Source organism: Lepidochelys kempii, chromosome 2, assembly GCF_965140265.1.
Source record: "Lepidochelys kempii isolate rLepKem1 chromosome 2, rLepKem1.hap2, whole genome shotgun sequence".
NCBI lineage: Eukaryota > Metazoa > Chordata > Testudines > Cheloniidae > Lepidochelys > Lepidochelys kempii.
The window spans coordinates 179207722-179224505 of NC_133257.1; the positions used below are offsets into that span (position 1 = coordinate 179207722).

The following is a 16784-nucleotide window of genomic DNA, read 5'->3' on the forward strand; positions in this document are numbered from 1 at the left end:
CACCTAAGCAGATGTTTTAGCAGGTTGTAGGTGAACTTTTCTGGTGACTTGAAGGTACTTGGCCTTCAGCCATGTGTCTCACAGTCATAACACATCTAAAGTGTGCACTGATAACCTGCTAATGTAAACCCTATTGCTATAATAATATCACTTTATGTTTAGATAGAGCTGTAGTGCGTAATAATATGCTGTGTTGTAATTGCGTGATGTGAACTGATTTCACCCCTGAAACATGCTCCTGTCTCTCTTGAATGTTGGAATGTAATTTCTTAAGTAGGACATCGGATCAAACCATTCTATCCAGTGTTTGATGGAAAGACCGTTTTTGAAGTTATAACTTAGGTTTACAGGTTGTTTGGTGGTGGTTGTTTTTACTTATTCCCAGCTTAAGCTTTGTTTGGACAGATGAGATGATACATTGGCACAATAAAGTAAACTTACTTTTCAGATGAGTGATTTAATACCCTTTCAGTAAATGTGGTAGCACATTTAATCAAGTAGATTTTGTTGAGGTGCTAACTAGCAACTTGGACGTATAGGATTTTCCATTCAAATGGCTGAAGCCAATGAGGTCGGACTAAATGGATCGTGTACCCAAAAGTTATAAAACTACACAGAAATAATCCTCCGTACTAACTCAACAATGAGATGCATCTGTGACACACTGCCCCGTTGCAACATGAAAAAAAGCATAGTGACACCAGAGCAGATTTACTCAGATCAGGGCTATTTTAAGGTAAACTACTTTGTAGGATACTACTTAACATCTGAATTTACAGTACGTTTAATGTTTACCAAGGGCTGTTATTGCTTTTATACTTCAAATTGTTGGGAAAGAATTCATTTTTGTGTATTCTGTCTGAGGATATTTAAGCACAGTAATTTATTTTAAATCCATGCTATTCTGTTTCCACCTGTAGGCAATTAGCCGTTATTTGCCGAGACGGGATCCAATTCTGAAGCCTCTCATCTATGAAATGGTCCTGCATGAGTTTTTGGAGAGTGACTATGAGGTACTGTGTTCTGACACATCCATGTGTAATAGTCCTTACTAGAATATCATTAAAGAGCCATTTAGAAAATCGGTAGCAAACTCTACGGTAGTCAAATAGAACATTGATGCTCGGTTGAACAACAAAACAAAAATGAAAGCCAATAATGTTTGCAGTAAACGTTGAAATACTTATCAGTGCACCTTGTTTAGAGACCCAAGTGTTGTCTGGTTAATAATAATCATTATTATTCATTTGTTTAACAACACAAACTTGTGCTAGGTGCCTTACAAAACATGTAAAGTCCAAAAGGGTTTACTGTCTAACTAATGACATGATATGATTTATGAAGACAAGAAAAACAAAGGTGGTGGAAAAGGGTAAATGGAGGATAAAGTAAGGATGCTAAATGGCCTACACATTGTGATTTGCGTATTCTGAAAGTAACCAGAATATCTCTTCAGTCTCAGTCCAGATAGTTCGGTGATTCTGAAAGGAAGCTATTTAACTACAGCCAATTATTTAAAATATTAGTTATGATGGTATTCTGGCTTAGGGCTGGATCTTGAGAGGTGCTGACTGTCTTCAACTGAGGGCACTCAGTCCCTCACAGGAGGCACTCAGTACCTCATAAGATCAGACCCTTACGCCCCCAAACCTGCAACTTAATTATGCAGTGTGGAGTGCTATGACCATGCAGAGCCCCATTGACTTCAAGGGTGAGGGCTCAGTCCAGAAACAGCAATCTGCTTGTGTGTAACAAGTTGTGGGATAGAGACCTTGCACGGTAAGCTGCCTGGGTCTGGGAATGTTTTATGATGTGTTGGACTACATTTTCAGAAAGTTGCATGTGCACAAATCCCAGTGGAAGTGCCCGTAACTATGCATGTCATTTTTTTCAGAGCACACTTTCAGTGGATGTGTGTGCACACTATGGGTCTTTAAAATGAAGGTCTTATCGTTTTTGCATGAAAATGTGGACTCTACGTCACTGTCAGTAAGAGTATATCTGTGGAAGTCTGACCATTTATCCTTATCTTTTTGGTTATTCCAGATTTAAAAGCAATGTTAATTACTTAAATTTATCTGTTTTGTCCAAAGTAGACTGCCTCCTATTACATCTTGAGAGATTCTGTTTTGGCATATTGGTGGAGAAACAGTATGTCGCTCATCCTACAAAGTCTCACGTGCATAAAGTTAAATATGTTCACAAATCTATCCAGAATCAGCACCTAAAAAAGCAAATCTTGTGCCCTCAATTTCATATTTTTGTGGATGCCAACAAGTGGGTGAAAAATGGCTGGTGCGATTTTAGAAGTCTAGCTGAGCCTTTGATGCTTTGAAATATTATGTAGGCAGTTCTTTCCATTTCTGTTAATCAATGATCACTTCCACTTCTAGGGTTTCGCAATGCTGATAAAAGAGTGGCCCGGAGATCTCTATAACAATGCGATCATAGTTCAAGTAGTAGTGGATCACCTGAAGAAAGATCCACAAAATAGGACCTTGCTCAGAACTCTTGCAGAACTGTGAGTGCTCTTTAAACTCCTTTATACAAACTGAACTGTATAAGATTGTCTTTATTGAATGGTATAATATATTCTGTTAGTATTTGACTGCCTACCTTGATTGAAATTACCATCGTCCATTTTTTGGAATATCAACCACTTTCAGTTCCAGCTTCTCTGTGTAGATGTATTGATTGCAATCCTTAGCAATTCTTTACTATTTCCTTTTCGTTCGATAAAATGAGTTAAGAATGAAGTCAAGAAATTCTGGTGCAAGTTTGAATTTACCAGTTCCCTTGCCAAAACAAATGGCCCCCATCACTCTTCATGTTACTAGAACAGGCATCTTTTGTAACAAATGTGTATTTCAAAAAGGGTGAAAAGTAGTGGCATTTCTTTGTCCTCTATTTCAAAGGTACTAAATTCTGGGGAGACTAGCTTTGAAATGTGTGACTGGAAAATACGTTTTAACTTGATCTGGCGTAGTGGTAGGGCTCTGCACTATATGCCCAGTCTGACTTCCTGGTTAAGAGGTGCTGCATGTTTAGCCTCTGAACAGAGGAACGTATGTCCCTACTGCTCAATGATGAACCCTCCCAATCTTTTAAGGAGTAGCACTGATGGCCTCTGCAGTGAGCTCTGTTTAGTTGACCTTAACCAAAAGGACAGGGCTGCTATTGTGGGGCTTTGGAGTGACAGGAGGGGAAATTGGGGGATTTTCTGGGTGGAGGGGAGCAATGGGATGGAACCAAAATCGCATCTGGCTACTAATTTAATAAACAGTTGAAAATCATATTGCCCATGTTTTTTCTCAGTGAATTATTTAAACTCTTAACATTTTTGTTCCTCAAAACAAGTAATGTGTCAGTTTCCATCTTAGTGCATGATTTTCTTAAATTCAAATGTGGATGGCTTTATGTATCACAACGTCCTCTCTTTCAGATACACCTATGACCAACGCTATGGCAAAGCTCTTGAAATTTACCTAACACTGAGACATAAAGATGTTTTTCAGTTGATCCATAAACATAATCTTTTCAGTTCTATCAGAGACAAAATTGTTCTACTTGTGGATTTTGATTCAGAGGTATGATGATTTTTAATGATACTTTCTCTTTCTGAGCCATAAATATTTCAGCAAGTCAGAAGTGAATGTCTATTCAACAGAATGCTATAGAAGTGGGATGGTGTTCTATGGCTAAACGCATTTGGAGATGACATGAAGGCACTTACTATATTTGCATCATCTGGAGTCAGGAAAACCAAAATAACATCATACAACCCCGAGGGCAAAATCCTTCTCTCAAAATGCCATAGTGGATATTGGCTTCTGTGTTCTGCTTTTCCTTCAGCCACAGATCTCTTGTTGAGCATCACCCAGGGCTTTGACTGCTGTAAGACAGCGTTTCCAATCAAATTAGGAAGGTTAACGAGCCAAAAAGTAATAAACATTTGGGGAAATGGATTTAACCTCACACACATTTTGGATAGTCTCACCACTTTTCTTTGTATGCAGCTGATTAATTTGCTTGCAAAAGTACAAGGTGATCATCCTAAATCCCTAACCTAAGTCAGTATTCTTTCCTTGAAATTGGGTAGAATACAGACAGATGAACTTTTCTTGGTTTATGAATGACATGATCTTTGGGGGATGGAATTTACCTCACCCATCGGCCGAACCTGCAGCCACCCTACTGTTGCTGCTGTACAGTTGAGGCTGAAACAGGGACTTTGGTATTCTTGGTATCGTTCTTGGTATGCTGTCTTTACAAGTATTTACGTACAGTGAGTCTGTGATTTCACTTGAGAGATACAGTAGGTTATGTATGAAGATCAGGATTTTGACATGAGATTATTTCCTTTGTGGTGCTGGTGAGGGGAACAAAATTGGACCCATTTGGCCACACCCCTGATGTGTTCATGCCTGCCCATGCACTGTTCTACGTGAAGTTATCCCATTAATTTGTGCCAGGGCTGAGCCCTGGCACCTTTTGACTTGGCAGTTCATAGCCCTAGCACCCTTGGGTTTGATGCTTGAGCCCAGTCAGGAGTACTCTGTCAGGAGTACCACCTGCATGTCATACTGGGGTGTGGATTTCCTATGCATACCTTATCTGTAGGCAACCTGTCCCTTTGCAGTGTTACTACAATGGTTTGCTGCATAGGGCTGCAGTCTTCTGGGGCCCATGATTTGATGGGCATACTTGACATGCATCATAGTAATTGCATGTAATATTGACTTCCATTCAATGCTGGAGCTTATGACAAGTATTCTGCAGAATATCTGATAAATTCCAGCTCAAAGTAAATTAATTTCTCCCTTTAAATACTGGCATTTTGCAGACTGCCATCCAAATGAATGCAAATGAAGTGTGTGTGTCTACAATATCCAGCTGGTCAAGAAGACGTCAATAAGAGTCTTTCTGGATATCATATGCTGCTTTTGCCTCCCCATTCTCAGCTGTGCTGCTTTTGCATACCCATTCTTAGCTGTGCTCCTTTTACTTCATTTACAGAAAGCAGTGGACATGCTATTGGATAATGAAGATAAAATTTCAGTGAGTATAAATACTTCATTGAGTTGTCATCAGCTGACTGTCTGTACTACACATCTTCCTTTCAGTTCTATAGGTGAGATAACTGTTTCAGGGTTCCTAACCCATGTGTTTACTTTTTTTTTTAGATCGACAAAGTTGTAGAAGAATTGGAAAACAGACCTGAGTTACAACATGTGGTAAATATTAGTGTGTGTTTGTTTATTTTTGAGCTGAATATACTGGAGAGCTGGAGCGCTCTCTTGGCATACCTTTATAAATACTGTTAGCTGTTGATATGCAAATCCATCTGTTACTGCAGTAGCAGGGAATAAAGGTACACAACATTGAAGTCTTTTAGTCAGTGATCAGCTACATGAGTGGATGAAAGACAGATTGACTCCTCCTACCATTCTACTTTAACTTTGACCTAAAGACATTTGTAGAATAGTCAAATGATTTTTCTTTAAATGAATTCTTCTACCCTTTTGATGCCATACTGAGGACCATCACCTATGGTTCTGGACTGGAAAGCAGCCCAGTTTTGCTGTCAGTTTCCCTTGCATCCCTCCTCCTGTCCCTTACAGTAGAAATGTTGCCCAGTGTGGTGCTTTCCTTCCAACTAATACAGTGGAATATGGGTGTAATTTACAGATGCATTTCCCTGCTTGATAGACAAAGTGAACCATTTGGATTTCCAGAGCAATAACTTCCATAAAGCGTATGACTTATTTCATTCAGAACTACATCATTGGCCTTAAACTGTATTAGGGAAGGAAGCTTGTCCTGTTTAGTAACTGTTGCTGCTGTAGATAGGAGGGGGTCAAAGCTTTAACCCGATGGGGGTCAACTGAGTTGTATAATGGAGATCTAATTATAGCAGACACATGTATTAAGTGTAGTTTGATGTCAAAGAGCCTTATAAAGCAAGGACGATTAACTGCATGCCCAACAGCTAAGAGGCTGCATCACTTTCAAAGTGTTGTGTCTGCTTTCCTATGAATAAAAATAACCTTTAAAGTAATCCTCTCATAATTCCCTTTTTTCCAGAGGGGAGGAGCTTTACGCATTCTACTACTTGCGGTTAATTTATAGTTTGAAATACCTTATTTAATGCTTTACACATTACATGCATGTTGTATTTTTCATTTGATCTCTCTCTCAAAACTCGACCCATGGTCATCCAATCAATTGAGTTTATCTAGAAAAATAGAAAGCTTCCTAGGTTTTTGCCAAAATAGAAAATACAATAATTTTATGAATTAAAGAATGTCATGCTGAGTAACAAAGAAAACACCTATCTCAAAGTACTGACAGAAATAGTTGCTTAGCAGAGCTGGCCCGGGATATAGCCATAATGGGGGTACTATAGGAAAAATCTAAAGATTTGTATTCTATCCTGAAATGCACATTTTGGTTCAGTCTCAAGGAAGTTACTAATAAGGTTGGTTTGTGGTGAAAGTTTCACAGTGTAGCCGTTATTTTATGAATATTTGGTTCTGATACTTTTTGTTCATGCAGTATTTGCATAAGCTTTTCAAAAGAGATCATCATAAAGGACAGAGGTACCATGAGAAACAGATCAGTCTCTACGCTGAATACGATCGTCCAAACCTGCTGCCATTTCTCAGAGACAGTACACATTGTCCATTAGAGAAGGTAAGCCAGAGATCAGAGCGATGTCTTTCTTGGCTTGGTATGTCAGCCGCTTGCTGCATTGCAAATTTGTTAATGTGTGTACCACTGCCCTCTACTGGATCAAAAGAGAACTGCTCAATATACTGCTAACCGAGTTTCTCCAGTCCTCAAGAAACAGATGCTTATGTTTGTTGAAGTAAGAGGTCCTGAGTTCTGTTTTCCATGCTGCATATATATAGTTTAGCTGTTGGCCTGTGTACAGTCATTATGTAGCTCTGGCTTGTCGTAAGAAATCAAGAATCATATTGCAAAGTTTAGGTCTTAGTTTTATTGCTTGAAAGCAGGGCATATACAGCTGTAGTTTTAGTAATTTAGTTGCATGTATTTAATTAGCTATTATAAATGTGTAAAGGTCTATTTAACATGTATTAGGGAGAGGGGAATGGCATTAATAAACAAAAAGTTCATTTCAATGTTTAAAATGAGATCCAGTCTGTGATTTTCCCCTCTCTCCCCCCCGCCTGCCCCGCAACACACACACCCAGCTCAGTATTTCACTTCCTGATTGAAAGCTGGTGCCAGAGGGTATTATTTTGATATCAGTGGCAGGACTCAAAGCAGAGGCAGGGAGAAAACCGACAGTCCCAGCCTAGGATTAAGCTTGGGTTGTATGACTGTCATTAACTGAAGATGGGCAGCGGGGAATGTCATTTGTGTTGAGCTTTAGTTCTCAACTCCCCTAAAAGACGCACAATCATCCTGTGATCTACCGAATTGCACAATCCTTTAGCCATAAAGAATTGTGGGAGTTGTCACGGGAAGAAACATTGGAAGAGGGGGCAGGTTGTGGGGTGCCGAGAGTGTTGGCTGGTGCTGCAGCATGCCTCACTCAAATTAATCATGCCTCAGTTTTATGTGTTTTGTTTTATTTTGTTTTTCCAAAAGGTTCATGTGGCATGTGAGAGACGATATGGCCTCGTGATTACATCAAGAGAGTGGGAGACAGGAGGTTCTGTTCCCAAATTACTTTGGCCCTGGTCCTGCAAACTCATGTGCACACACAAACTTTACACACATCAGAAGTCTCATGTAGTTTAATGGGACTCCTCAAATGAGTAAAGCGGCTTGCAGGATCAGGGCCTTTGTAGCATTAATTATATCATATCTCTTCTCTGTGGCTCACTTGGCTGATTTGTAAAATGAGTACAGTACTATTTCATACGTATGCTAGAATCTGAAAGGCCATGCTATCACAGGATGTATTTGTTGATGTTGTTTGTAAAAAAGCCAAAAATAGCTGACAACTTAAAAAATTGGATGGTAACAGACCGCACGTCCCAGTGATGATTTGACTTTGGTGATGTTTTAAACAAAAAAGAGCTTTCAACCGAGCTCATAGCTGTTTCCATTGCTTCACACTGATTCAACAGACAGAGTGATGTTTGGAGTTACTGCATACGCTGATTGTGGTAGTGGTGTGGATGGTCCTGTTGATTTATGCATGGGTTGTGTTGTGCTGGGAGAGTTGTGTGGATTTGTGCAGATGGCAAATGAGGCCGGGGTACTGCAGTCAAGGACTGTGTGATTGGGATTACCGTATATGCTGATTATGTGGTCGTTGTGTTGATTTGTGTTGGGGAGGTTGTGCTGGTAGATTTCTATTGGTGGAGGTTGGGCAAATGGGTGAGGTAGCTGGGTCAAGTAATCCATCATCTGTACACTCTTCCTTATATACCCAATGAAATTGTTGCATGCAGATTAGCTGTGGAGTAAGATTGATGATTGGTTCAATTACCTCTGATGTCGCAGTGGTCTAGGACCTTTGGCATGGCATAGAAACATGTCTTACTGAAGCTAAACAACACATGGGTGTAATTGATACGGTCAAAATGGTGAGAACTTAAAAATTGGATGGTTACAGACTGCAAAACCCAGTGATGATTCAGTCTGGTGATATTCTGAACGAAAGGAGCTCTCAGCCACGCTTGTAGCTGCTTCCATCACTTCACACTGACTCTATCAATATTTTAGGCTTCAGAGTGACACACAAAGTGACCTTCCTGGAATCTTCGTTTTTGTGCGTGTAATTTAAATAATATGTTAAAATAACATTACTAAGGTTACAAAATCAAGTGCTCAAAGGTAAGGAAATGCTTCTGTTAAATGTGTCCATGCAACCTTAATTTGGTCCCCTTATGCATATGCGTTATGATGCAGTCATTTCATGAAATGATCACATACTATTTCACAGGGAGACTCTGAAATCCTGCTTCTATTTCTGGAGGAGAGTGTTCTCTATTTCCCCACAAGTGTGACCCCCCCCTTCTGCTCTGTCAACTCCAAACTGTACTCTCCACTTCCAATTTTAGTCTTCCTGTTCTCCTTGTCCAGTTTTTGCTAAATTCTGCCCTCCACTGGCCTCTAGTTGCACACATGCTTATGTTCCCTGTCCCCACTGGCTCTCTGTCCCCCTCCATGGTCTCCTGATCTCTTGCTCCTCCCCCCCACCCCATCTTTTTGTCCAAGTCTTTTTGTCCATCTACTCTCAGTTGTCCCTTCACACCTTGACTCCTCGTCAGAACTCTCCCCTTCTCTACCCGCTGCTTCCGCCCCTGTCAAACTGATTCCCATTCTCCTTGCCCAGCCATTCCAGTGTCCTCTGAGGTCAGACTAGATTATCTAATGGTCCCCTCTGACCTAAAAATCAGCGAAGTCTCTGGACCCCTGCAGCTCTTGCTCCCAGTCTTTTCCATCCATCTCCCTGTCTTTGCCCAATCAGTCCCAGGCATCTCCCCTTCCCAACTCCCAGTTCCCATTTTTTCCCCACCCCCTGACAGTGTCCAGTCCCAGCCATGCATTCCCCGTCTAAAGGTCCTTATCCACCTTCTCTGCCCCCCTCCATTTGGTTCTTCTCCCCTTCTGCCTTTGTGTTGCTTGGGGTCATTGAAAGCACAGAGAGACAGGTTCCCTGATCTCAGTTCCTGTGCTCAGCTCCAGCATGGCCTGCAGCAGTCTAGAAATGCAGTTGCAGGTGAAGTGTTTCTCTGCCCCAGGCTGGGGAATGCCCAGTGTGGGCAGAATATTTATCTGTGAAGCTCTAGCAAGTCTCTACTGAGCATGTGTGAACAGCAGTTTTTCAAGGGCTTATAATTTAGCCAAATATGGTCATATTTTCACTGGGATGGCAAAAGGCACATCCATGACACAAAGCTCACTCTCTTGCCAAATTTCAAGTCCTTGCTTCAAAGTATGGGGCCCCTAGAACATTTTAAAGAGAAGATTGCTAGAATTTTTAACATGAGCAAAACAACATTTTTCCAAAACCTTGACCTTGACTGAATTATTTTGGCTGAAATTAATATATATATGGAAAATTTCAGCCCAAGCTCTTAAAATTTGACAAAGTTTTATAAGCAAAACAGGGTCTTAAAATGGCAAGTGTTGAGCAACCTTAATAAATAGGTGGGGCTACCAGCCCTCTTTATAATGAGTGCAAGTTATTGTTGTTCCATTATGGCTCGGTGTATTATAATTTATTTTAGAGAAAGAAGTTTGAAGAAAAAAATCTCTTGCTAAATTAATCTTGAACAGATTCCCTGAAGTAAAGTTAAAAATTGTGAGCGACAGTAATTGGTTTTTCTCCGGTTTGATTTACATCAGCAGCATCTTCATAGGGCCAGATTTTTATGATGATGTCAGGCACATATTGCCTTATTTTTGAGATAAGCATCTGAGATTCAGATTTCACCTATAGTTTTATCGTTGACTTTGAATAATGTACAACATATGATTTACAAGTGTTTCATTGTTGTAGGTGCAGTGATCATGAATACACAAAAACTTTGCAGACATATGTAGGTGTACAATGGCTGCAACTATTTTTCCAAAATTCAAACAAATAATTACAATACAATCCAGTTAATTACAATATACCAACAAACTCCTATTATGCTAATCTGCCTAGCAGAAGGATATAGGCTTGGGCATAAGACTCAGTGTTACTCTGTTGTTGATACTGGCTCCCTTGTATTGCATCCAGGCTCAAGAGTTTGCTGACGTCTATTACACTGATTTCATAGTTATCCTGTACATCTAGCTGTTAAGCAAAAAAGTTTTTCATAGGAAAATAATTGGCACAAGAGTTCATAACAATGCCAGATGAACCATTTCACCCTGTACAGTTCTTGTTAGTTCCAGCTCAGGTGATAACTAGGGAATTTCTCATGACTGGCATCCCCCTTTGTTCTGTTCCACCCCCTTTTATATTTTTGGCACAAGGCGGGAAACCTTTGTCTCTCTCTGGGTTCCCACCCTTCCTTCTAAATGGAAAAGCACCGGGTTTAAGATGGATTCCAGGATCATGTGACATGTTCACATGTCCTGTGAGACTTCATTACCCACTGGCTGGCGCACAGGAATGCTTACAAGTAAACAGAGCCATTTACAACTAGTTGTCCTAGTTAATGGGAGTCATCAAGATTCTAAGTCACCATTAATGGCCTACAGTTTGCATAGTTACACTAGGACTTCAGACTAATACTTCATATTTCTAGCTTTAGATACAAGAATGATACATACATACAAATAGGATGAACATAGTAGATTATAAGCTTTGTAATGATACCTTACAAGAGACCTTATGCATGAATCATATTCCAGTTACATTATATTCACACTCATTAGCATATTTCCATAAACATATGGAGTGTAACGTCACAGTAATGATTACGTTATTTGTACATTTTTAAACAAAATATTTTACGAGTTCTCCTTTCATTTAATTGACATTATAAACTCATAAGTCAGTGCTGTACTTGCTTTACTTTTTTTCACATTCCACAGTGACAACCTTCTTTTCTTCCTTCACATCAGAGACTTCGGGAGATGTTCTCTCAGGGCATGTTTTCACTACTGGGGAGATGGACGCTGCTGCAATCGATGCAACAGGTATCGATTTAACGGGTCTAATGAAGACCTGCTAAATAGACAGCAGAGCGCTCACCAGTCAACCCCGGAACTCCAGCTCTCCGAGAAGAGTAAGGGAAGTTGACTGGAGAGCATCTCTTGTCAACACAGTACAGTGAAGACACCGGGGTAAGTTGACCTAAGCTACGTTGACTCCAGTTACATTATTCACATAGCTGGAGTAGTGTAACTTAGGTTGACTTACCCCAGTAGTGAAGACAAGCCCTTAGAGTAGCATCCCTGTAGGGTTGGTTTAAGTTGTTGCACAAAAATTGCCACATTAGGTTGTCTCAGACTTGTTTGTCAATCTAAAAGACTAATTACACTCACAATATGGTCTTCTGTCTGCGGGTCTTGAAGTGCCTTAGTATAAAAAATAAATTAAATTTAAATAATTTTTTTAAACCTAACTGTTCTTTTAGGTCTGTCACGGCCTGGTGCATTATTGCAGGAGTCCTGGATCTGTCTGTGAAGTTATATTTGATAGGTGTTGTAGTTCTTCAATACTTTAGCATGAATTTTTAAGTGGGCTACAACTGAGCTTCTACTTGTATGCACACAAATCATTTTCACATACGATTTTGTGTACCACCACTTACAGATGCAAATGATAGAGTTTACATTCATAGAATGTGCAAGGCCCATTTGTGCTTCAATTTTGGGGGGCAAATTACTTTTTTTCATGTATAGTCTGTCCTCTGTATGCACTAGTGATGCTGCAAAAAAAAACGGTGCACAGATTTTGAAGGTGCACAACTGAAGCCATGTTGATCTGCTTCTTGGCTGCAGGTGGAGCACGGTGTGACTTGGGAGGGTTATGGAATGGGCAGTGCAAGAGTGGATTTTAAGTGTGAGAAAAGAAAAGAACACTGCATTAGAATGAAAGTCCCTTATACTCCACAGATCTTGTTTACGTTTACTAAATACATTTTCAGCAAGAAAGTGGAGAGGGAAAAGAGAAAAATTGCCGAAGCAGTTTACAAATAACGTTATTGAATTTACCATCACTCTGTAGCCCTTCACACTGCTAAGAAATAATGAGAGGAACAAAAATTTACAATTTACCAATGTTTTCCGCTCCAATTAACCAGCTGTCCAGTATAAATTCTATAGAACCATATTCTAGATGCATAAATCCACTCTCTCACGATCAATCAATGGTAAACTGGCCAGGAAGAAATTATTTTCTTACTTAAAAACCTTTCTGAGAGGGGAAAACAGCACTATTATTGAAGTGCAATTTCACAGATGTAGTCGTATCAGAGAAACTGCAAGAGAAGAATTTACGTTCTCTGCTTCCCTCTATAGGGAGCATTATAGATGTGGTAATATTGAAGACCTGGCTATTTTTACTTCCTTTCACAGTGGAAAAAGACTTGTCAGCTCTGGTTATACCCTTATTCACTTGTTTGGGTTTTTGTCTGTAGATAGTGTGGAGAACTTCTTGGTCTGACTTTGTGTGCGACAGGATGTCCTTTTCTCTCTGTTCTGTGTTTCAATCCATACAGAGCTATGTGAGAGGGGGAGGGAGACTTAATCCACCCCTGGATCTGTCTTTAATCATGTATCATTCTTCTTTTGATCTCCATGAATCAAATTCCCTGCTGGTATAAATTGGCGTAGCTACATTCAGATCAGCATTGCTGCACCGGGGTACCACCGCAAAGATGTTGACTTTCATCCTCTGATCTTACTGATGTCTGAATGAACATCTACTAATGTATCCTCTAACCTTTGCCCTACTTTCCCTGGGTGGGTGGAAGAAAACCTTATTTTCAAAAACTTGACTCTTATTATAGCTTAGTCTGTTAATACAGATCACTTGATATGTTTCCTCTTTTGCCTTCTTCCCCATCCTTTTTCCTTGTACTATACGTAACTTCTTTAGAGTACCTGCAAATGTTGGTCTCTTCATTCTGCCTGCTGGCAAGTTTCAGGGTGACTTTCTCCAGTTCAGGATGTGGAAGAGGAAGAGCTACTTTCTCTGTTAGTTGGCCAGGAGGAAGTCGACTGTAAGTGTCCTCTGGCTAGAACCTTTCTTCCCAATGGCCTGGAGTTCCCAAACTTGGAACATTGGTGGTCTGTGGAGAGTTTGCTGGTCATATGGTACAGGATCTCCTACTTGTGTCCAGCTGCTAAATCACATAAAAGCAGCTAAAATATTTTTACTATTACTTTTCCTGTAGGCCATTACTGTAGTTGCCTTTAGGATGTTACATGATTGGAATGGAAGGGGAGAAAGTCTATGAGACAATCCCTCTACTAAGATGTGACCTATGCTATGGAAAAATCTTTCCTGTAATCTGTTGCATATGATCCCTGCTTGCCCCAGGAATGTGAGCCCTGAGGATATTTGTCAGTCTGAGTCCTGGGTATAACCCAAACTGTAGCATTAAGAAACCTACCCCTTCCACCTCCAGATAAATGAAAACAAATCAGAGGGAAAGATGTTCCAAAAAGTCTCTTCTTTTAATTAATTCTGAAGGCTCTGCCAGTGTATATTAATGGAGCTGTTCTCTTGTCCAGATGAGTAATGCATCTTGATAGAAAAGTATCTTTTGGCCTTTGTAACATTTGTTGATAATAAATATTATGGCATGGTACCCCATATTCTTTTTTTTTCCCTCTGAAAATTAAGGCTCTTGAGATCTGTCAACAGAGGAACTTTGTAGAAGAGATGGTCTATCTGCTGAGTAAGTAACGTTCATTGTAATAAATTGCAACATAATTTTAATCTTGTCATAAAGTTTGTGCTGTGAAAATATGCACAAAGCATTAGGTCCTGTTATTTTACACACTTATTATACAGAAACAAAGTTGGTGTGTAGTCAATAAAACTACCTTACATATCTATTTGCTACAAGGGGACAGGCAATTTTTGATTTAGTCCCAAGTGGAGCACAGGATCAGGTCCTAAAGGTAAATATAGCTGAACCATTAGGTAGTAGCAACCAAAATATATTTAAATTTAACATCCTTGTAAGGGGGAAAATACCAAAGAAACCCACCACAGAAGCATTTAACTTCAAAAAGGGAAACTACACAAAAATGGGGAAGCCAGTTAAGCAGAAATTAAAAGAAACAGTCACGAGAGTGAAATGTCTGCACATTTTAAACTATTTTAAAACACCATAAGAGGCTCAAACTAAATATATGCCCTAAATTTAAAAAAAAAAAAGGGGGGGGGGAACCAGAAAGAAATAGTGCCACCAAAGCTAAACAGAGTAAAAGAGGCCATTAGAGGCAAAAAGGCATCCTTTAAAAATTGGAAGTGAAATCCTATGGAGGAAAATAGAAAGGACCATAAACTCTGGCAAGTCAAGTATAAAAGTATAATTAGGCAGGCCAAAAAGGAATTTGAGGAGCAACTAACAAAAGATACAAAAACTAATAACAAATTACTTTTTAAGTACATCAGAAGCAGGAAGCCTATGAAACCATCAGTGGGGCCACTTGATGATCAACATGCTGAGGGAGCACTCAAGGAAGACGGCCTCATTGCAGAGAAGCTAAATGAATTCTTCACACCAGTTTTCACTGCAGAGGATGTGAGGGAGATTCCCACACCTGAGCCATCCTTTTTAGCTTTTTAGAATAAATCTGAGGAATCGTGCCAGATTGAAGTGTCAGTAGAGGAGGTTGTGGAACAAATTGATTAAATTTAAACAGTAATAAGTCATCAGGACCAGATGGTATTCACCCAAGAGTTCAGAAAAAACTCAGATATGAAATTGCAGAGCTAATAGCTGTGGTATGTAACCTCTCACTTAAATCAGCCTCGTACCAGAGGACTGGAGGATAGCTAATGTAACGTTGATTTTTAAAAAGGCTCCAGAGGCAATCCTGGCAATTATAGGCCAGTTAGCCTAACTTCAATACCAAGAAAGTTGTTTGAAACGATAGTAAAGAACAGAATTATCAGACACATAGAGGAACATAATATGTCAGGGAAGAGTTAATGCAGCTTTTGTAAAGGGAAGTCATGCTTCACCAGTCTATTAAAATTGTTTGAGGGGGTCAACAAACATGTGGACAAAGGTGATCCAGTGGATATAGTTCACATTTTTAGAATGCCTTGACAAGGTCACATACTAAAGGCTCCTAAGCAAATTAAGGATTTGTGGGATAAGAGGAAAGGTCTCTCTTGGATCAATAGCTCATTAAAAGATAGGAAACAAGGGGTAGGAATAGTCAGTTTTCACAAAGGAGAGAGGTAAATAGTGAGGTGTCCCATCCCGTCCCCCCACCCACCCACTAAGACCTGTGCTGTTCAACATATTCATAAATGATTTGGAAAACAGAGTGAACAGTAAGATGGCAGTTTGCAGATGATAGAAATTACTCAAGATAGTACCAAAGCAGACTGTGAAGAGTTACAAAGGAATCTTGCAAAACTGGGTAACAAAGTGGCAGATGAAATTCAGTGTTGATACGTGCAAAGTAATGCACATTGGAGAATATAATTCAAACTATACTTACGAAAAGAAGGGGTTTAAGTTAACTGTTAACTCCAAGATCTCTTTTTTGAGTGGTATCATGGATAGCTCTCTGAAAACATCCGCTCAAGGTGCAGTGGCAGTTAAAGCTAACAGAATGTTAGGAGCCATTAGGAAGGGTATAAATAAGACAGAAAATATCATAATGCCACTATATAAATCTCTGGCAAACCCCATCTTGAAAACTACATGCAGTTCTTGTTGCCCCATCTCAAAATAGATATATTAAGTTAGAGAATGGCAACAAAGATGATTAGGGATATGGAGCAGCTTCCATATGAGCAGAGAGTAAAAAGACTGGGACTGTTCATCTTCAAAAAGAGATGACTAAGGGGGAATATGATAGAGCAGCGATTCTCAACCGGGAGTCCACAAGCCCTTTCAGGGGTCCGCAGAGCCCCGCGACTGAAACCTGGTTCCCCCGATCCCCAGTGCTGAAGCTGGGAGCAGCACGTGGCTGAAGCCGACGGGGCTCCCCCGGCCAGCCAGAAGCCGCATGGGGCTGAAGCTGGTACTCCCCCTCCCTCCCACCCACAGCCGGGAGCAGCACAGGGCTGAAGCTGGCACCCCTGTGACATTCCCCTCTGGTGTTATCTGGACCGGTGATCTGCTAAGTCACTCCAATCCTTGACTCTGAGAGCCAGCCTTACC

The 16784-nt window shown here is 40.2% G+C and overlaps 1 protein-coding gene across 6 annotated transcripts in view; it reads left to right on the plus strand.

Moving 5' to 3' along the window:
- VPS41 (VPS41 subunit of HOPS complex) overlaps nucleotides 1–16784 on the plus strand; it is a 171768-nt gene that overhangs the window by 124404 nt on the left and 30580 nt on the right. For all 6 annotated transcript variants that reach the window (XM_073332850.1, XM_073332853.1, XM_073332854.1 and 3 more), the window contains 7 exons: nucleotides 921–1013; nucleotides 2394–2521; nucleotides 3443–3587; nucleotides 5017–5058; nucleotides 5184–5234; nucleotides 6556–6693; nucleotides 14276–14330. In XM_073332850.1, the coding sequence (XP_073188951.1) occupies nucleotides 921–1013; nucleotides 2394–2521; nucleotides 3443–3587; nucleotides 5017–5058; nucleotides 5184–5234; nucleotides 6556–6693; nucleotides 14276–14330 (652 nt within the window). The remainder of the gene's footprint in view (nucleotides 1–920; nucleotides 1014–2393; nucleotides 2522–3442; nucleotides 3588–5016; nucleotides 5059–5183; nucleotides 5235–6555; nucleotides 6694–14275; nucleotides 14331–16784) is intronic.